The sequence below is a fragment of the Oncorhynchus keta genome, unplaced genomic scaffold, assembly GCF_023373465.1.
Source record: "Oncorhynchus keta strain PuntledgeMale-10-30-2019 unplaced genomic scaffold, Oket_V2 Un_scaffold_2955_pilon_pilon, whole genome shotgun sequence".
NCBI classification, from domain to species: Eukaryota; Metazoa; Chordata; class Actinopteri; order Salmoniformes; family Salmonidae; genus Oncorhynchus; species Oncorhynchus keta.
This window is the reverse complement of record NW_026290906.1, coordinates 173,834-196,230: the sequence shown is the minus strand read 5'-3', so window position 1 is coordinate 196,230 and position 22,397 is coordinate 173,834. Positions and strand designations below refer to the sequence as shown.

The 22,397-nt window shown below is 43.9% G+C and overlaps 1 protein-coding gene across 3 annotated transcripts in view; it reads right to left on the bottom strand.

Annotated features, from left to right (window-relative positions):
• atp1b2a (ATPase Na+/K+ transporting subunit beta 2a) overlaps positions 1–22,397 on the bottom strand; it is a 115,825-nt gene that overhangs the window by 56,048 nt on the left and 37,380 nt on the right. For all 3 annotated transcript variants that reach the window (XR_008131468.1, XM_052515543.1, XM_052515544.1), the window contains exon 3: positions 20,874–20,978. Coding sequence is in view for 2 of the 3 variants with exons in the window: in XM_052515543.1 (XP_052371503.1) it covers positions 20,874–20,978 (105 nt within the window). In the remaining variant the exon portion in view is untranslated. The remainder of the gene's footprint in view (positions 1–20,873; positions 20,979–22,397) is intronic.

The window sequence follows — 22,397 nt, the reverse complement described above, 5'->3', positions numbered from 1 at the left end:
CTTGGTGATCACAGCTAAACATCAGCCCCTTGCTTGGTGATCACTACAAAAACACTGTGAAACAACAGCCTCTTGCTAGGTGATCGCAGCTGAACAACAGCCTGTTGCTAGGTGATCACAGCTAAATAACAGCCACTTGACCGGTGATAAAAGCTAAACAACGGCCTGTTGCTAGGTGATCACAGCTAAACAACAGCCTCTTGATAGGTGATCACAGCTAAACAACAGCCTCTTGCTTGGTGATCACTACAAAAACAGAGCTAAACAACAGCCTGTTGCGAGGTGATCACAGCTAAAGAAAAGCTTCTAGCTTGGTGATCACAGCTAAACAACAGCATTGTGATAGGTGATCACAGCTAAACAACAGCCTGTTGCTAGGTGATCACAGCTAAACAACAGCCTCTTGCTTTGCGATCACTACAAAAACACTGCTAAACAACAGCCTGTTGCTAGGTGATCACGGCTAAACAACAGCCTGTTGCTAGGTGATCACAGCTAAACAACAGCATCTTGCTAGGTGATCACAGCTAAACAGCAGCCTGTTGCTAGGTGATCACAGCTAAACATTAGCCTGTTGCTAGGTGATCACAGCTAAACAACAGCCTGTTGCTAGGTGATCACGGCTAAACACCAGCCCCTTGCTTGGTGATCACTACAAAAACAGTGCAAAACAACAGCCTGTTGCTAGGTGATCACAGCTAAACAACAGCCTCTTGCTTGGTGATCACTACAAAAACACAACTAAACAACAGCTTGTTGCTCGGTGATCACAGCTAAACAACATCCTGTTGCTCGGTGATCACAGCTAAACAACAGCCCGTTGCTAGGTGATCACAGCTATTTTAAAAAAGCCTCTCGCTTGGTGATCACAGCTAAACGACAGCCCACTGCTTGGTGATCACTACAGAAAAAACTGCTAAACAACAGCCTGTTGCTAGGTGATCACAGCTTAACAACAGCCTGTTGCTAGGTTATCAAAGCTAAACAACAGCCTCTTGCTAGGTGATCACAGGTAAACAACAGTCTGTTGCTAGGTGATCACAGCTCAACCACAGCCTCTTGCTGGGTGATCACAGCTAAACAACAGCATCTTGCTTGGTGATCACAACAAAAACACAATTAAACAACAGCCTGTTGCTAGGTTATCACAGCTAAACAACGGCCTGTTGCTAGGTGATCACAGCTAAAGAAAAGCTTCTAGCTTGGTGATAACAGCTAAACATCAGCCCCTTGCTTGGTGATCACTAGAAAAACACTGTGAAACAACAGCCTCTTGCTCGGTGATCGCAGCTGAACAACAGCCTGTTGCTAGGTGATCACAGCTAAATAACAGCCACTTGACAGGTGATCAAAGCTAAACAACGGCCTGTTGCTAGGTGATCACAGCTAAACAACAGCCTCTTGATAGGTGATCACAGCTAAACAACAGCATGTTGCTAGGTGATCACAGCTAAACAACAGCCTCTTGATAGGTGATCCCAGCTAAACAACAGCCTCTTGCTTGGTGATCACTACAAAAACATAGCTAAACAACATCCTGTTGCGAGGTGATCACAGCTAAAGAAAAGCTTCTAGCTTGGTGATCACAGCTAAACAACAGCATCGTGATAGGTGATCACAGCTAAACAACAGCCTGTTGCTAGGTGATCACAGCTAAACAACAGCCTCTTGCTTTGCGATCACTACAAAAACACTGCTAAACAACAGCCTGTTGCTAGGTGATCACGGCTAAATAACAGCCACTTGATAGGTGATCAAAGCTAAACAACGGCCTGTCGCTAGGTGATCACAGCTAAACAACAGCCTCTTGATAGGTGATCACAGCTAAACAACAGCATGTTGCTAGGTGATCACAGCTAAACAACAGCATCTTGATAGGTGATCACAGCTAAGCAACAGCCTCTTGCTTGGTGATCACTACAAAACACAGCTAAACATCAGCCTGTTGCTAGGTGATCACAGCTAAACAACAGCCCCTTGCTTTGTGATGACTACAAAAACACAGCTAAACAACAGCCTGTTGCTAGCTGATCACAGCTAAACAACAGCCTCTTGCTTGGTGATCACTACAAAAACACAACTAAACAACAGCTTGTTGCTAGGTGATCACAGCTAAACAACATCCTGTTGCTAGGTGATCACAGCTAAACAACAGCCCGTTGCTAGGTGATCGCAGCTAAACAACAGCCTCTTGCTAGGTGATCACAGGTAAACAACAGCCTGTTGCTAGGTGATCACAGCTAAACATCAGCCTGTTGTTAGGTGATCACAGCTAAACAACAGCCTGTTGCTAGGTGATCACAGCTAAACCCCAGTCCCTTGCTTGGTGATCACAGCTAAACACCAGCCCCTTGCTTGGTGATCACTACAAAAACAGTGCAAAACAACAGCCTGTTGCTAGGTGATCACAGCTAAACAACAGCCTCTTGCTTGGTGATCACTACAAACACAACTAAACAACAGCTTGTTGCTCGGTGATCACAGCTAAACAACATCCTGTTGCTCGGTGATCACAGCTAAACAACAGCCCGTTGCTAGGTGATCACAGCTATTTTAAAAAGCCTCTCGCTTGGTGATCACAGCTAAACGACAGCCCATTGCTTGGTCATCACTACAGAAAAACTGCTAAACAACAGCCTGTTGCTAGGTGATCACAGCTTAACAACAGCCTGTTGCTAGGTTATCAAAGCTAAACAACAGCCTCTTGCTAGGTGATCACAGGTAAACAACAGCCTGTTGCTAGGTGATCACAGCTGAACAACTGTCTCTTGCTAGGTGATCACAGCTAAACAACAGCCTCTTGCTAGGTGATCACAGGTAAACAACAGTCTGTTGCTAGGTGATCACAGCTCAACCACAGCCTCTTGCTAGGTGATCACAGCTGAACAACTGTCTCTTGCTAGGTGATCACAGCTAAACAACAGCATCTTGCTTGGTGATCACTACAAAAACACAATTAAACAACAGCCTGTTGCTAGGTTATCACAGCTAAACAACGGCCTGTTGCTAGGTGATCACAGCTAAAGAAAAGATTCTAGCTTGGTGATCACAGCTAAACATCAGCCCCTTGCTTGGTGATCACTACAAAAACACTGTGAAACAACAGCCTCTTGCTAGGTGATCGCAGCTGAACAACAGCCTGTTGCTAGGTGATCACAGCTAAATAACAGCCACTTGACCGGTGATAAAAGCTAAACAACGGCCTGTTGCTAGGTGATCACAGCTAAACAACAGCCTCTTGATAGGTGATCACAGCTAAACAACAGCCTCTTGCTTGGTGATCACTACAAAAACAGAGCTAAACAACAGCCTGTTGCGAGGTGATCACAGCTAAAGAAAAGCTTCTAGCTTGGTGATCACAGCTAAACAACAGCATCGTGATAGGTGATCACAGCTAAACAACAGCCTGTTGCTAGGTTATCAAAGCTAAACAACAGCCTCTTGCTAGGTGATCACAGGTAAACAACAGCCTGTTGCTAGGTGATCACAGCTGAACAACTGTCTCTTGCTAGGTGATCACAGCTAAACAACAGCCTCTTGCTAGGTGATCACAGGTAAACAACAGTCTGTTGCTAGGTGATCACAGCTCAACCACAGCCTCTTGCTAGGTGATCACAGCTGAACAACTGTCTCTTGCTAGGTGATCACAGCTAAACAACAGCATCTTGCTTGGTGATCACTACAAAAACACAATTAAACAACAGCCTGTTGCTAGGTTATCACAGCTAAACAACGGCCTGTTGCTAGGTGATCACAGCTAAAGAAAAGATTCTAGCTTGGTGATCACAGCTAAACATCAGCCCCTTGCTTGGTGATCACTACAAAAACACTGTGAAACAACAGCCTCTTGCTAGGTGATCGCAGCTGAACAACAGCCTGTTGCTAGGTGATCACAGCTAAATAACAGCCACTTGACCGGTGATAAAAGCTAAACAACGGCCTGTTGCTAGGTGATCACAGCTAAACAACAGCCTCTTGATAGGTGATCACAGCTAAACAACAGCCTCTTGCTTGGTGATCACTACAAAAACAGAGCTAAACAACAGCCTGTTGCGAGGTGATCACAGCTAAAGAAAAGCTTCTAGCTTGGTGATCACAGCTAAACAACAGCATCGTGATAGGTGATCACAGCTAAACAACAGCCTGTTGCTAGGTGATCACAGCTAAACAACAGCCTCTTGCTTTGCGATCACTACAAAAACACTGCTAAACAACAGCCTGTTGCTAGGTGATCACGGCTAAATAACAGCAACTTGATAGGTGATCACAGCTAAACAACAGCCTCTTGCTTGGTGATCACTACAAAAACACAGCTAAACAACAGCCTGTTGCTAGGTGATCACAGCTAAACAACAGCCTCTTGATAGGTGATCACAGCTAAACAACAGCCTTTTGCTTGGTGATCACTACAAAAACACAGCTAAACAACAGCATGTTGCTAGGTGATCACTACAAAAACACAATTAAACAACAGCCTCTTGCTTGGTGATCACTACAAAAACACAGCTAAACAACAGCCTATTGCAAGGTTATCACAGCTAAATAACAGCCTGTTGCTAGGTTATCACAGCTAAACAACAGCCATTTGATAGGTGATCAAAGCTAAACAACGGCCTGTTGCTAGGTGATCACAGCTAAACAACGGCCTGTTGCTAGGTGATCACAGCTAAATAACAGCCTGTTGCTAGGTTATCACAGCTAAATAACAGCCATTTGATAGGTGATCAAAGCTAAACAACAGCCTGTTGCTAGGTGATCACAGCTAAACAACAGCCTCTTGCTTTGCGATCAGTACAAAACACTGCTAAACAACAGCCTGTTGCTAGGTGATCACAGCTAAATAACAGCCACTTGATAGGTGATCAAAGCTAAACAACGGCCTGTTGCTAGGTGATCACAGCTAAAGAAAAGCTTCTAGCTTGGTGATCACAGCTAAACAACAGCATCGTGATAGGTGATCACAGCTAAACAACAGCCTGTTGCTAGGTGATCACAGCTAAACAACAGCCTCTTGCTTTGCGATCACGACAAAACACTGCTAAACAACATCCTGTTGCTAGGTGATCACAGCTAAATAACAGCCACTTGATAGGTGATCAAATTTAAACAACGGCCTGTTGCTAGGTGATCGCAGTTAACAACAGCCTCTTGCTTGGTGATCACTACAAAAACACAGCTAAACAACAGCCTGTTGCTAGGTTATCACAGCTAACTAACAGCCATTTGATAGGTGATCAAAGCTAAACAACGGCCTGTTGCTAGGTGATCACAGCTAAAGAAAAGCTTCTAGCTTGGTGATCACAGCTAAACAACAGCCTGATGCTAGGTGATCACAGCTAAACAACAGCCTGTTGCTAGGTGATCACAGCTAAACAACAGCCTCTTGCTTTGCGATCACTACAAAACACTGCTAAACAACAGCCTGTTGCTAGGTGATCACAGCTAAATAACAGCCACTTGATAGGTGATCAAAGCTAAACAACGGCCTGTTGCTAGGTGATCACAGCTAAAGAAACGCTTCTAGCTTGGTGATCACAGCTAAACAACAGCATCGTGATAGGTGATCACAGCTAAACAACAGCCTGTTGCTAGGTGATCACAGCTAAACAACAGCCTCTTGCTTGGTGATCACTACAAAAACACAGCTAAACAACAGCCTGTTGCTAGGTTATCACAGCTAACTAACAGCCATTTGATAGGTGATCAAAGCTAAACAACGGCCTGTTGCTAGGTGATCACAGCTAAAGAAAAGCTTCTAGCTTGGTGATCACAGCTAAACAACAGCCTGATGCTAGGTGATCACAGCTAAACAACAGCCTGTTGCTAGGTGATCACAGCTAAACAACAGCCTCTTGCTTTGCGATCACTACAAAACACTGCTAAACAACAGCCTGTTGCTAGGTGATCACAGCTAAATAACAGCCACTTGATAGGTGATCAAAGCTAAACAACGGCCTGTTGCTAGGTGATCACAGCTAAAGAAACGCTTCTAGCTTGGTGATCACAGCTAAACAACAGCATCGTGATAGGTGATCACAGCTAAACAACAGCCTGTTGCTAGGTGATCACAGCTAAACAACAGCCTCTTGCTTGGTGATCACTACAAAAACATAGCTAAACAACAGCCTGTTGCTAGGTTATCACAGCTAAATAACAGCCATTTGATAGGTGATCAAAGCTAATCAACAGCCTGTTGCTAGGTGATCACAGCTAAATAACAGCCTCTTGATAGGTGATCACAGCTAAACAACAGCCTCTTGCTTGGTGATCACTACAAAAACACAGCTAAACAACAGCATGTTGCTAGGTGATCACTACAAAAACACATTTAAACAACAGCCTGTTGCTAGGTTATCACAGCTAAATAACAGCCTCTTGATAGGTGATCACAGCTAAACAACAGCCTCTTGCTTGGTGATCACAGCTAAACAACAGCTTCTTGATAGGTGATCAAAGCTAAACAACGGCCTGTTGCTAGGTGATCACAGCTAAATAACAGCCTCTTGATAGGTGATCACAGCTAAACAACAGCCTGTTGCTAGGTGATCACAGCTAAACAACAGCCTCTTGCTTGGTGATCACTACAAAAACACAGCTAAACAACAGCCTGTTGCTAGGTTATCACAGCTAACTAACAGCCATTTGATAGGTGATCAAAGCTAAACAACGGCCTGTTGCTAGGTGATCACAGCTAAAGAAAAGCTTCTAGCTTGGTGATCACAGCTAAACAACAGCCTGATGCTAGGTGATCACAGCTAAACAACAGCCTGTTGCTAGGTGATCACAGCTAAACAACAGCCTCTTGCTTTGCGATCACTACAAAACACTGCTAAACAACAGCCTGTTGCTAGGTGATCACAGCTAAATAACAGCCACTTGATAGGTGATCAAAGCTAAACAACGGCCTGTTGCTAGGTGATCACAGCTAAAGAAACGCTTCTAGCTTGGTGATCACAGCTAAACAACAGCATCGTGATAGGTGATCACAGCTAAACAACAGCCTGTTGCTAGGTGATCACAGCTAAACAACAGCCTCTTGCTTGGTGATCACTACAAAAACACAGCTAAACAACAGCCTGTTGCTAGGTTATCACAGCTAAATAACAGCCTGATGCTAGGTGATCACAGCTAAACAACAGCCATTTGATAGGTGATCAAAGCTAATCAACAGCCTGTTGCTAGGTGATCACAGCTAAATAACAGCCTCTTGATAGGTGATCACAGCTAAACAACAGCCTCTTGCTTGGTGATCACTACAAAAACACAGCTAAACAACAGCCTGTTGCTAGGTGATCACTACAAAAACACATTTAAACAACAGCCTGTTGCTAGGTTATCACAGCTAAATAACAGCCTCTTGATAGGTGATCACAGCTAAACAACAGCCTCTTGCTTGGTGATCACAGCTAAACAACAGCTTCTTGATAGGTGATCAAAGCTAAACAACGGCCTGTTGCTAGGTGATCACAGCTAAATAACAGCCTCTTGATAGGTGATCACAGCTAAATAACAGCCATTTGATAGGTGATCAAAGCTAAACAACGGCCTGTTGCTAGGTGATCACAGCTAAATAACAGCCTCTTGATAGGTGATCACAGCTAAACAACAGCCTCTTGCTTGGTGATCACTACAAAAACAGAGCTAAACAACAGCCTGTTGCGAGGTGATCACAGCTAAAGAAAAGCTTCTAGCTTGGTGATCACAGCTAAACAACAGCATCGTGATAGGTGATCACAGCTAAACAACAGCCTGTTGCTAGGTGATCACAGCTAAACAACAGCCTCTTGCTTTGCGATCACTACAAAACACTGCTAATCAACAGCCTGATGCTAGGTGATCACAGCTAAATAACAGCCATTTGATAGGTGATCAAAGCTAATCAACGGCCTGTTGCTAGGTGATCACAGCTAAATAACAGCCTCTTGATAGGTGATCACAGCTAAACAACAGCCTGTTGCTAGGTGATCACAGCTAAACAACAGCCTCTTGCTTTGCGATCACTACAAAACACTGCTAAACAACAGCCTGTTGCTAGGTGATCACAGCTAAAAAACAGCCACTTGATAGGTGATCAAATTTAAACAACGGCCTGTTGCTAGGTGATCACAGCTAAACAACAGCCTCTTGCTTGGTGATCACTACAAAAACACAGCTAAACAACAGCATGTTGCTAGGTGATCACTACAAAAACACAATTAAACAACAGCCTCTTGCTTGGTGATCACTACAAAAACACAGCTAAACAACAGCCTGTTGCTTGGTGATCACAGCTAAATAACAGCCATTTGATAGGTGATCAAAGCTAAACAACGGCCTGTTGCTAGGTGATCACAGCTAAATAACAGCCTCTTGCTAGGTGATCACAGCTAAACAACAGCCTCTTGCTTGGTGATCACTACAAAAACACAGCTAAACAACAGCTTGTTGCTCGGTGATCACAGCTAAATAACAGCCTGTTGCGAGGTTATCACAGCTAAACAACAGCCATTTGATAGGTGATCAAAGCTAAACAACGGCCTGTTGCTAGGTGATCACAGCTAAAGAAACGCTTCTAGCTTGGTGATCACTACAAAAACACAGCTAAACAACAACCTGTTGCTAGGTGATCACAGCTAAACAACAGCATCGTGATAGGTGATCACAGCTAAACAACAGCCTGTTGCTAGGTGATCACAGCTAAACAACAGCATCGTGATAGGTGATCACAGCTAAACAACAGCTTGTTGATAGGTGATCACAGCTAAACAACGGCCTGTTGCGAGGTGATCACAGCTAAAGAAACGCTTCTAGCTTGGTGATCACTACAAAAACACAGCTAAACAACAACCTGTTGCTAGGTGATCACAGCTAAATAACAGCCATTTGATAGGTGATCAAAGCTAAACAACGGCCTGTTGCGAGGTGATCACAGCTAAAGAAACGCTTCTAGCTTGGTGATCACAGCTAAACAACAGCATCGTGATAGGTGATCACAGCTAAACAACAGCCTGTTGCTAGGTGATCATAGCTAAACAACAGCCTCTTGCTTTGCGATCACTACAAAACACTGCTAAACAACAGCCTGTTGCTAGGTGATCACAGCTAAATAACAGCCACTTGACCGGTGATAAAAGCTAAACAACGGCCTGTTGCTAGGTGATCACAGCTAAACAACAGCCTCTTGATAGGTGATCACAGCTAAACAACAGCCTCTTGCTTGGTGATCACTACAAAAACAGAGCTAAACAACAGCCTGTTGCGAGGTGATCACAGCTAAAGAAAAGCTTCTAGCTTGGTGATCACAGCTAAACAACAGCATCGTGATAGGTGATCACAGCTAAACAACAGCCTGTTGCTAGGTGATCACAGCTAAACAACAGCCTCTTGCTTTGCGATCACTACAAAAACACTGCTAAACAACAGCCTGTTGCTAGGTGATCACGGCTAAATAACAGCAACTTGATAGGTGATCACAGCTAAACAACAGCATGTTGCTAGGTGATCACAGCTAAACAACAGCCTCTTGATAGGTGATCACAGCTAAGCAACAGCCTCTTGCTTGGTGATCACTACAAAAACACAGCTAAACAACAGCCTGTTGCTAGGTGATCACAGCTAAACAACAGCCTCTTGATAGGTGATCACAGCTAAACAACAGCCTTTTGCTTGGTGATCACTACAAAAACACAGCTAAACAACAGCATGTTGCTAGGTGATCACTACAAAAACACAATTAAACAACAGCCTCTTGCTTGGTGATCACTACAAAAACACAGCTAAACAACAGCCTATTGCAAGGTTATCACAGCTAAATAACAGCCTGTTGCTAGGTTATCACAGCTAAACAACAGCCATTTGATAGGTGATCACAGCTAAATAACAGCCTGTTGCTAGGTGATCACAGCTAAACAACAACCTGTTGCGAGGTTATCACAGCTAAATAACAGCCATTTGATAGGTGATCAAAGCTAAACAACGGCCTGTTGCTAGGTGATCACAGCTAAATAACAGCCATTTGATAGGTGATCAAAGCTAAACAACAGCCTGTTGCTAGGTGATCACAGCTAAACAACAGCCTCTTGCTTTGCGATCAGTACAAAACACTGCTAAACAACAGCCTGTTGCTAGGTGATCACAGCTAAATAACAGCCACTTGATAGGTGATCAAAGCTAAACAACGGCCTGTTGCTAGGTGATCACAGCTAAAGAAAAGCTTCTAGCTTGGTGATCACAGCTAAACAACAGCATCGTGATAGGTGATCACAGCTAAACAACAGCCTGTTGCTAGGTGATCACAGCTAAACAACAGCCTCTTGCTTTGCGATCACGACAAAACACTGCTAAACAACATCCTGTTGCTAGGTGATCACAGCTAAATAACAGCCACTTGATAGGTGATCAAATTTAAACAACGGCCTGTTGCTAGGTGATCGCAGTTAACAACAGCCTCTTGCTTGGTGATCACTACAAAAACACAGCTAAACAACAGCCTGTTGCTAGGTTATCACAGCTAAATAACAGCCATTTGATAGGTGATCAAAGCTAAACAACGGCCTGTTGCTAGGTGATCACAGCTAAAGAAAAGCTTCTAGCTTGGTGATCACAGCTAAACAACAGCCTGATGCTAGGTGATCACAGCTAAACAACAGCCTGTTGCTAGGTGATCACAGCTAAACAAAAGCCTCTTGCTTTGCGATCACTACAAAACACTGCTAAACAACAGCCTGTTGCTAGGTGATCACAGCTAAATAACAGCCACTTGATAGGTGATCAAAGCTAAACAACGGCCTGTTGCTAGGTGATCACAGCTAAAGAAACGCTTCTAGCTTGGTGATCACAGCTAAACAACAGCATCGTGATAGGTGATCACAGCTAAACAACAGCCTGTTGCTAGGTGATCACAGCTAAACAACAGCCTCTTGCTTGGTGATCACTACAAAAACACAGCTAAACAACAGCCTGTTGCTAGGTTATCACAGCTAAATAACAGCCTGATGCTAGGTGATCACAGCTAAATAACAGCCATTTGATAGGTGATCAAAGCTAATCAACAGCCTGTTGCTAGGTGATCACAGCTAAATAACAGCCTCTTGATAGGTGATCACAGCAAAACAACAGCCTCTTGCTTGGTGATCACTACAAAAACACAGCTAAACAACAGCATGTTGCTAGGTGATCACTACAAAAACACATTTAAACAACAGCCTGTTGCTAGGTTATCACAGCTAAATAACAGCCTCTTGATAGGTGATCACAGCTAAACAACAGCCTCTTGCTTGGTGATCACAGCTAAACAACAGCTTCTTGATAGGTGATCAAAGCTAAACAACGGCCTGTTGCTAGGTGATCACAGCTAAATAACAGCCTCTTGATAGGTGATCACAGCTAAATAACAGCCATTTGATAGGTGATCAAAGCTAAACAACGGCCTGTTGCTAGGTGATCACAGCTAAAGAAAAGCTTCTAGCTTGGTGATCACAGCTAAACAACAGCATCGTGATAGGTGATCACAGCTAAACAACAGCCTGTTGCTAGGTGATCACAGCTAAACAACAGCCTCTTGCTTTGCGATCACGACAAAACACTGCTAAACAACATCCTGTTGCTAGGTGATCACAGCTAAATAACAGCCACTTGATAGGTGATCAAATTTAAACAACGGCCTGTTGCTAGGTGATCGCAGTTAACAACAGCCTCTTGCTTGGTGATCACTACAAAAACACAGCTAAACAACAGCCTGTTGCTAGGTTATCACAGCTAAATAACAGCCATTTGATAGGTGATCAAAGCTAAACAACGGCCTGTTGCTAGGTGATCACAGCTAAAGAAAAGCTTCTAGCTTGGTGATCACAGCTAAACAACAGCCTGATGCTAGGTGATCACAGCTAAACAACAGCCTGTTGCTAGGTGATCACAGCTAAACAAAAGCCTCTTGCTTTGCGATCACTACAAAACACTGCTAAACAACAGCCTGTTGCTAGGTGATCACAGCTAAATAACAGCCACTTGATAGGTGATCAAAGCTAAACAACGGCCTGTTGCTAGGTGATCACAGCTAAAGAAACGCTTCTAGCTTGGTGATCACAGCTAAACAACAGCATCGTGATAGGTGATCACAGCTAAACAACAGCCTGTTGCTAGGTGATCACAGCTAAACAACAGCCTCTTGCTTGGTGATCACTACAAAAACACAGCTAAACAACAGCCTGTTGCTAGGTTATCACAGCTAAATAACAGCCTGATGCTAGGTGATCACAGCTAAATAACAGCCATTTGATAGGTGATCAAAGCTAATCAACAGCCTGTTGCTAGGTGATCACAGCTAAATAACAGCCTCTTGATAGGTGATCACAGCAAAACAACAGCCTCTTGCTTGGTGATCACTACAAAAACACAGCTAAACAACAGCATGTTGCTAGGTGATCACTACAAAAACACATTTAAACAACAGCCTGTTGCTAGGTTATCACAGCTAAATAACAGCCTCTTGATAGGTGATCACAGCTAAACAACAGCCTCTTGCTTGGTGATCACAGCTAAACAACAGCTTCTTGATAGGTGATCAAAGCTAAACAACGGCCTGTTGCTAGGTGATCACAGCTAAATAACAGCCTCTTGATAGGTGATCACAGCTAAATAACAGCCATTTGATAGGTGATCAAAGCTAAACAACGGCCTGTTGCTAGGTGATCACAGCTAAACAACAGCCTCTTGATAGGTGATCACTACAAAAACAGAGCTAAACAACAGCCTGTTGCGAGGTGATCACAGCTAAAGAAAAGCTTCTAGCTTGGTGATCACAGCTAAACAACAGCCTCTTGATAGGTGATCACAGCTAAACAACAGCCTCTTGCTTGGTGATCACTACAAAAACAGAGCTAAACAACAGCCTGTTGCGAGGTGATCACAGCTAAAGAAAAGCTTCTAGCTTGGTGATCACAGCTAAACAACAGCATCGTGATAGGTGATCACAGCTAAACAACAGCCTGTTGCTAGGTGATCACAGCTAAACAACAGCCTCTTGCTTTGCGATCACTACAAAACACTGCTAAACAACAGCCTGTTGCTAGGTGATCACAGCTAAAAAACAGCCACTTGATAGGTGATCAAATTTAAACAACGGCCTGTTGCTAGGTGATCACAGCTAAACAACAGCCTCTTGCTTGGTGATCACTACAAAAACACAGCTAAACAACAGCATGTTGCTAGGTGATCACTACAAAAACACAATTAAACAACAGCCTCTTGCTTGGTGATCACTACAAAAACACAGCTAAACAACAGCCTGTTGCAAGGTTATCACAGCTAAATAACAGCCTGTTGCTAGGTTATCACAGCTAAATAACAGCCTGTTGCTAGGTTATCACAGCTAAATAACAGCCTGTTGCTAGGTGATCACAGCTAAACAACAGCCTCTTGCTTGGCGATCACTACAAAATCACAGCTAAACAAAAGCCTGTTGCTAGGTGATCACAGCTAAAGAAAAGCTTCTAGCTTGGTGATCACAGCTAAACAACAGCATGTTGCTAGGTGATCACAGCTAAACAACGGCCTGTTGCTAGGTGATCACAGCTAAACAACAGCCTCTTGCTTGGTGATCACTACAAAAACACAGCTAAACAACAGCATGTTGCTAGGTGATCACTACAAAAACACAATTAAACAACAGCCTGTTGCTAGGTTATCACAGCTAAATAACAGCCACTTGATAGGTGATCACAGCTAAACAACAGCCTCTTGCTTGGCGATCACTACAAAATCACAGCTAAACAAAAGCCTGTTGCTAGGTGATCACAGCTAAAGAAAAGCTTCTAGCTTGGTGATCACAGCTAAACAACAGCATCGTGATAGGTGATCACAGCTAAACAACAGCCTGTTGCTAGGTGATCACAACTAAACAACAGCCTATTGCTTTGCGATCACTACAAAACACTGCTAATCAACAGCCTGATGCTAGGTGATCACAGCTAAATAACAGCCACTTGATTGGTGATCAAAGCTAAACAACGGCATGTTGCTAGGTGATCACAGCTAAACAACAGACTCTTGCTTGGTGATCACTACAAAAACACAGCTAAACAACAGCATGTTGATAGGTGATCACTACAAAAACACAATTAAACAACACCTCTTGCTTGGTGATCACTACAAAAACACAGCTAAACAACAGCCTGTTGCAAGGTTATCACAGCTAAATAACAGCCTGTTGCTAGGTTATCACAGCTAAATAACAGCTATTTGATAGGTGATCAAAGCTAAACAATGGCCTGTTGCTAGGTGATCACAGCTAAACAACAGCCTATTGCTTTGCGATCACGACAAAACACTGCTAAACAACAGCCTGTTGCTAGGTGATCACAGCTAAATAACAGCCACTTGATAGGTGATCAAATTTAAACAACGGCCTGTTGCTAGGTGATCGCAGCTAAACAACAGCCTCTTGCTTGGTGATCACTACAAAAACACAGCTAAACAACAACCTGTTGCTAGGTTATCACAGCTAAATAACAGCCATTTGATAGGTGATCAAAGCTAAACAACGGCCTGTTGCTAGGTGATCACAGCTAAAGAAAAGCTTCTAGCTTGGTGATCACAGCTAAACAACAGCCTGATGCTAGGTGATCACAGCTAAACAACAGCCTGTTGCTAGGTGATCACAGCTAAATAACAGCCACTTGATAGGTGATCAAAGCTAAACAACGGCCTGTTGCTAGGTGATCACAGCTAAAGAAACGCTTCTAGCTTGGTGATCACAGCTAAACAACAGCATCGTGATAGGTGATCACAGCTAAACAACAGCCTGTTGCTAGGTGATCACAGCTAAATAACAGCCTGTTGCGAGGTTATCACAGCTAAACAACAGCCATTTGATAGGTGATCAAAGCTAAACAACGGCCTGTTGCTAGGTGATCACAGCTAAAGAAACGCTTCTAGCTTGGTGATCACAGCTAAACAACAGCATCGTGATAGGTGATCACAGCTAAACAACAGCCTGTTGCTAGGTGATCACAGCTAAACAACAGCCTCTTGCTTTGCGATCACTACAAAACACTGCTAAACAACAGCCTGTTGCTAGGTGATCACAGCTAAATAACAGCCACTGTTGCTAGGTTATCACAGCTAAACAAGAGCCTCTTGCTTGGTGATCACTACAAAAACACAGCTAAACAACAGCATGTTGCTAGGTGATCACTACAAAAAAAAAATTTAACAACAGCCTCTTGCTTGGTGATCACTACAAAAACACAGCTAAACAACGGCATTTTGCTAGGTGATCACAGCTAAACAACAGACTCTTGATAGGTGATCACAGCTAAACAACAGCATCTTGCTTGGTGATCACTACAAAAACACAGCTAAACAACAGCCTGTTGCTAGGTGATAACAGCTTAAGAAAAGCTGCTAGCTTGGTGATCACAGCTAAGCAACAGCATCGTGATAGGTGATCACAGCTAAACAACAGCCTGTTGCTAGGTGATCACAGTTAAACAACAGCCTGTTGCTAGGTGATCACACCTAAACAACAGTCTGTTGCTTGGTGATCACTACAAACACGCAGCTAAACAACAGCCTCTTGCTAGGTGATCACAGCTAAACAACAGTCTGTTGCTCGGTGATCACTACAAAAACACAGCTAAACAACAGCCTCTTTATAGGTGATCAAAGCTAAACAACGGCCTGTTGCTAGGTGATCACAGCTAAACAACAGCCACTTGATAGGTGATCAAAGCTAAACAACGGCCTGTTGCTAGGTGATCACAGCTAAAGAAAAGCTTGTAGCTTGGTGATCACAGCTAAACAACAGCCTGTTGCTAGGAGATCACAGCTAAACAACAGCCTGTTGCTAGGTGATCACAGCTAAATAACAGCCTCTTGCTTGGTGATCACTACAAAAACACAGCTAAACAACAGCCTGTTGCTAGGTGATCACAGCTAAACAACAGTCTGTTGCTAGGTGATCACAGCGAAACAACGGCCTGTTGCTAGGTGATCACAGCTAAACAACCACCTGTTGCTATGTGATTACAGCTAAACAACAGCCTCTTGCATGATGATAACAGCTAAAGGACATCCTGTTGCTTGATGATCACTACAAAAACACAGCTAAACAACAGCCTGTTGCTAGGTGATCACAGCTAAACAACAGCCTCTTGATAGGTGATCACAGCTAAACAACAGCCTCTTGCTTGGTGATCACTACAAAAACACAGCTAAACAACAGCCTGTTGCTAGGTGATCACAGCTAAACAACAGTCTGTTGCTAGGTGATCACAGCGAAACAACGGCCTGTTGCTAGGTGATCACAGCTAAATGACAGCCTCTTGCTTGATGTTCACTACAAAAACACAGCTAAACAACAGCCTCTTGCTTAGTGATCACAGTTAAACAACAGCTTGTTGCTAGGTGATCACATGTAAACGACTGTCTGTTGCTTGGTGATCACTACAAAAACACTGCTAAACAACAGCCTCTTGCTTGGTGATCACAGCTAAACAACAGCCTCTTGCTTGGTGATCACAGTTAAACAACAGCATGTTGCTAGGAGATCACAGCTAAACAACAGCCTGTTGCTAGGTGATCACAGCTAAACAACCACCTGTTGCTATGTGATTACAGCTAAACAACAGCCTCTTGCATGATGATAACAGCTAAAGGACATCCTGTTGCTTGATGATCACTACAAAAACACAGCTAAACAACAGCCTGTTGCTAGGTGATCACAGCTAAACAACAGCCTCTTGATAGGTGATCACAGCTAAATGACAGCCTCTTGCTTGATGTTCACTACAAAAACACAGCTAAACAACAGCCTCTTGCTTAGTGATCACAGTTAAACAACAGCTTGTTGCTAGGTGATCACATGTAAACGACTGTCTGTTGCTTGGTGATCACTACAAAAACACTGCTAAACAACAGCCTCTTGCTTGGTGATCACAGCTAAACAACAGCCTCTTGCTTGGTGATCACAGTTAAACAACAGCCTCTTGCTAGGAGATCACAGCTAAACAACAGCCTGTTGCTAGGTGATCACAGCTAAACAACAGCCTGTTGCTAGGTGATCACAGCTAAATAACAGCCTGTTGCTAGGTGATCACAGCTAAACAACAGCCTCTTGCTTGGTGATCACTACAAAAACACAGCTAAATAACAGCCTCTTGCTTGTTGATCACAGTTAAACAACAGCCTGTTGCTAGGAGATCACAGCTAAACAACAGCCTGTTGCTAGGTGATCACAGCTAAACAACCACCTGTTGCTATGTGATTACAGCTAAACAACAGCCTCTTGCATGATGATAACAGCTAAAGGACATCCTGTTGCTTGATGATCACTACAAAAACACAGCTAAACAACAGCCTGTTGCTAGGTGATCACAGCTAAACAACAGCCTCTTGATAGGTGATCACAGCTAAACAACAGCCTCTTGCTTGGTGATCACTACAAAAACACAGCTAAACAACAGCCTGTTGCTAGGTGATCACAGCTAAACAACAGTCTGTTGCTAGGTGATCACAGCGAAACAACGGCCTGTTGCTAGGTGATCACAGCTAAATGACAGCCTCTTGCTTGATGTTCACTACAAAAACACAGCTAAACAACAGCCTCTTGCTTAGTGATCACAGTTAAACAACAGCTTGTTGCTAGGTGATCACATGTAAACGACTGTCTGTTGCTTGGTGATCACTACAAAAACACTGCTAAACAACAGCCTCTTGCTTGGTGATCACAGCTAAACAACAGCCTCTTGCTTGGTGATCACAGTTAAACAACAGCATGTTGCTAGGAGATCACAGCTAAACAACAGCCTGTTGCTAGGTGATCACAGCTAAACAACTACCTGTTGCTATGTGATTACAGCTAAACAACAGCCTCTTGCATGATGATAACAGCTAAAGGACATCCTGTTGCTTGATGATCACTACAAAAACACAGCTAAACAACAGCCTGTTGCTAGGTGATCACAGCTAAACAACAGCCTCTTGATAGGTGATCACAGCTAAATGACAGCCTCTTGCTTGATGTTCACTACAAAAACACAGCTAAACAACAGCCTCTTGCTTAGTGATCACAGCTAAACAACAGTCTGTTGCTAGGTGATCACAGCGAAACAACGGCCTGTTGCTAGGTGATCACAGCTAAATGACAGCCTCTTGCTTGATGTTCACTACAAAAACACAGCTAAACAACAGCCTCTTGCTTAGTGATCACAGTTAAACAACAGCTTGTTGCTAGGTGATCACATGTAAACGACAGTCTGTTGCTTGGTGATCACTACAAAAACACTGCTAAACAACAGCCTCTTGCTTGGTGATCACAGCTAAAGAAAAGCCTCTTGCTTGGTCATCACTACAAAAACACAGCTAAACAACAGCATGTTGCTAGGTGATCACAGCTAAACAACAGCCTCTTGATAGGTGATCACAGCTAAACAACAGCCTCTTGCTTGGTCATCACTACAAAAACACAGCTAAACAACAGCATGTTGCTAGGTGATCACTACAAAAACACAATTAAACAACAGCCTGTTGCTAGGTTATCACAGCTAAATAACAGCCACTTGATAGGTGATCACAGCTAAAGAAAAGCTTGTAGCTTGGTGATCACAGCTAAACAACAGCCTGTTGCTAGGAGATCACAGCTAAACAACAGCCTGTTGCTAGGTGATCACAGCTAAACAACCACCTGTTGCTATGTGATTACAGCTAAACAACAGCCTCTTGCATGATGATAACAGCTAAAGGACATCCTGTTGCTTGATGATCACTACAAAAACACAGCTAAACAACAGCCTGTTGCTAGGTGATCACAGCTAAACAACAGCCTCTTGCTTGGTGATCACTACAAAAACACAGCTAAACAACAGCCTGTTGCTAGGTGATCACAGCTAAACAACAGTCTGTTGCTAGGTGATCACAGCGAAACAACGGCCTGTTGCTAGGTGATCACAGCTAAATGACAGCCTCTTGCTTGATGTTCACTACAAAAACACAGCTAAACAACAGCCTCTTGCTTAGTGATCACAGTTAAACAACAGCTTGTTGATAGGTTATCACATGTAAACGACTGTCTGTTGCTTGGTGATCACTACAAAAACACTGCTAAACAACAGCCTCTTGTTTGGTGATCACAGCTAAACAACAGCCTCTTGCTTGGTGATCACAGCTAAACAACAGCATGTTGCTAGGTGATCACAGCTAAACAACAGCCTCTTGATAGGTGATCACAGCTAAACAACAGCCTCTTGATAGGTGATCACAGCTAAACAACAGCCTCTTGCTTGGTCATCACTACAAAAACACAGCTAAACAACAGCATGTTGCTAGGTGATCACTACAAAAACACAATTAAACAACAGCCTGTTGCTAGGTTATCACAGCTAAATAACAGCCACTTGATAGGTGATCAAAGCTAAACAACGGCCTGTTGCTAGGTGATCACAGCTAAGCAACAGCCTCTTGATAGGTGATCACTACAAAAACACAGCTAAACAACAGCATGTTGCTAGGTGATCACTGCAAAAACACAATTAAACAACAGCCTGTTGCTAGGTGATCACAGCTAAAGAAAAACTTGTAGCTTGGTGATCACAGCTAAACAACAGCCTGTTGCTAGGAGATCACAGCTAAACAACAGCCTGTTGCTAGGTGATCACAGCTAAACAACCACCTGTTGCTATGTGATTACAGCTAAACAACAGCCTCTTGCATGATGATAACAGCTAAAGGACATCATGTTGCTTGATGATCACTACAAAAACACAGCTAAACAACAGCCTCTTTACTTTATTTTCTGTTAGAATAAAATACATAATTCTACTTGACAAAAGACTTTAACCTCAAGAGAAGACAGGTTAAATGTTAAAAAAGGTTCTCTTACTCAGAAAATACCCCAGATCATATAGGTCTAGACAATATTCAAAACAACTAACAATACACTGAATTTCGACATTTGCAGTCATTTAAATTGTAAAGTCATGTCATTCTACACAATACCACAACACATTTTTCCAACTTGGGAGGTAGACTTGATAAAGTATTTAATCAATTTTATATTTGAGTTGAAATCAGTTGAATGTACCAAAGGCCACCAATTGTTTTTTTACCCAGTAGCTTGGCTGGCTACTCTTTCTATTTGGTTGGCTACTCTATGTACTGGTTTCTTTCTATTTGGTTGGCTACTCTATGTACTGGTTTTGGCTGGCTACTCTTTCAATTTGGTTGGCTACTCTATGTACTGGTTTCTTTCTATTTGGTTGGCTACTCTATGTACTGGTTTTGGCTGGCTCCTCTTTCTATTTGGTTGGCTACTCTATGTACTGGTGTCTTTCTATTTGGTTGGCTACTCTATGTACTGGTGTCTTTCTATTTGGTTGGCTACTCTATGTACTGGTTTCTTTCTATTTGGTTGGCTACTCTATGTACTGGTTTCTTTCTATTTGGTTGGCTACTCTATGTACTGGTTTCTTTCTATTTGGTTGGCTACTCTATGTACTGGTTTCTTTCTATTTGGTTGGCTACTCTATGTACTGGTTTCTTTCTATTTGGTTGGCTACTCTATGTACTGGTTTCTTTCTATTTGGTTGGCTACTCTATGTACTGGTGTCTTTCTATTTGGTTGGCTACTCTATGTACTGGTTTCTTTCTATTTGGTTGGCTACTCTATGTACTGGTTTCTTTCTATTTGGTTGGCTACTCTATGTACTGGTGTCTTTCTATTTGGTTGGCTACTCTATGTACTGGTTTCTTTCTATTTGGTTGGCTACTCTATGTACTGGTTTCTTTCTATTTGGTTGGCTACTCTATGTACTGGTGGAAAACACGGCACGCGGTGGAAAAGTGGGTCTGAGGACGTGTGATGTCATTGATGTTATGTTGTTGGTTTATTAACGGCTTACATTCGAGGAAGTTGTTCAGCGTCTGGGCATAGATGTCAAAGCTCTCTGTGTCCTTGGTGTTGTAGAGGATCTCCATGGCCTCGCCCCGTGGACGGATCATCATACCTACAGTACAACAGAGAGGGTAAGAGATTAGGGTCCTGGTAGTTGTGTCTGTACCTGGGGTAACGAGGAGGTCCTGGTAGGTGTGTGTCTGTACCTAGGGTAACGAGGAGGTCCTGGTAGGTGTGTGTCTGTACCTGGGGTAACGAGGAGGTCCTGGTAGGTGTGTGTCTGTACCTGGGGTAACGAGGAGGTCCTGGTAGTTGTGTCTGTACCTGGGGTAACGAGGAGGTCCTGGTAGTTGTGTCTGTACCTGGGGTAACGAGGAGGTCCTGGTAGTTGTGTCTGTACCTGGGGTAACGAGGAGGTCCTGGTAGTTGTGTCTGTACCTGGGGTAAGAGATTAGGGTCCTGGAAGGTGTGTCTGTACCTGGGGTAACGAGGAGGTCCTGGTAGTTGTGTCTGTACCTGGGGTAACGAGGAGGTCCTGGTAGTTGTGTCTGTACCTGGGGTAGCGAGGAGGTCCTGGTAGGTGTGTGTCTATACCTGGGGTAACGAGGAGGTCCTGGTAGGTGTGTCTGTACCTGGGGTAAGAGATTAGGGTCCTGGTAGGTGTGTCTGTACCTGGGGTAACGAGGAGGTCCTAGTAGTTGTGTGTCTGTACCTGGGGTAAGAGATTAGGGTCCTGGAAGGTGTGTCTGTACCTGGGGTAAGAGATTAGGGTCCTGGTAGGTGTGTCTGTACCTGGGGTAATGAGGAGGTCCTGGTAGTTGTGTCTGTACCTGGGGTAGCGAGGAGGTCCTGGTAGGTGTGTCTGTACCTGGGGTAACGAGGAGGTCCTAGTAGTTGTGTGTCTGTACCTAGGGTAACGAGGAGGTCCTGGTAGGTGTGTGTCTGTACCTGGGGTAACGAAGAGGTCCTGGTAGGTGTGTCTGTACCTGGGGTAGCGAGGAGGTCCTGGTAGGTGTGTGTCTGTACCTGGGGTAACGAGGAGGTCCTGGTAGGTGTGTGTCTGTACCTGGGGTAACAAGGCGGTCCTGGTAGGTGTGTCTGTACCTGGGGTAACAAGGAGATCCTGGTAGGTGTGTCTGTACCTGGGGTAACAAGGCGGTCCTGGTAGGTGTGTCTGTACCTGGGGTAACAAGGTGGTCCTGGTAGGTGTGTGTCTGTACCTGGGGTAACAAGGCGGTCCTGGTAGGTGTGTGTCTGTACCTGGGGTAACGAGGAGGTCCTGGTAGGTGTGTGTCTGTACCTGGGGTAACAAGGCGGTCCTGGTAGGTGTGTGTCTGTACCTGGGGTAACAAGGCGGTCCTGGTAGGTGTGTCTGTACCTGGGGTAACAAGGCGGTCCTGGTAGGTGTGTGTCTGTACCTGGGGTAACAAGGAGGTCCTGGTAGGTGTGTCTGTACCTGGGGTAACAAGGCGGTCCTGGTAGGTGTGTCTGTACCTGGGGTAACAAGGCGGTCCTGGTAGGTGTGTCTGTA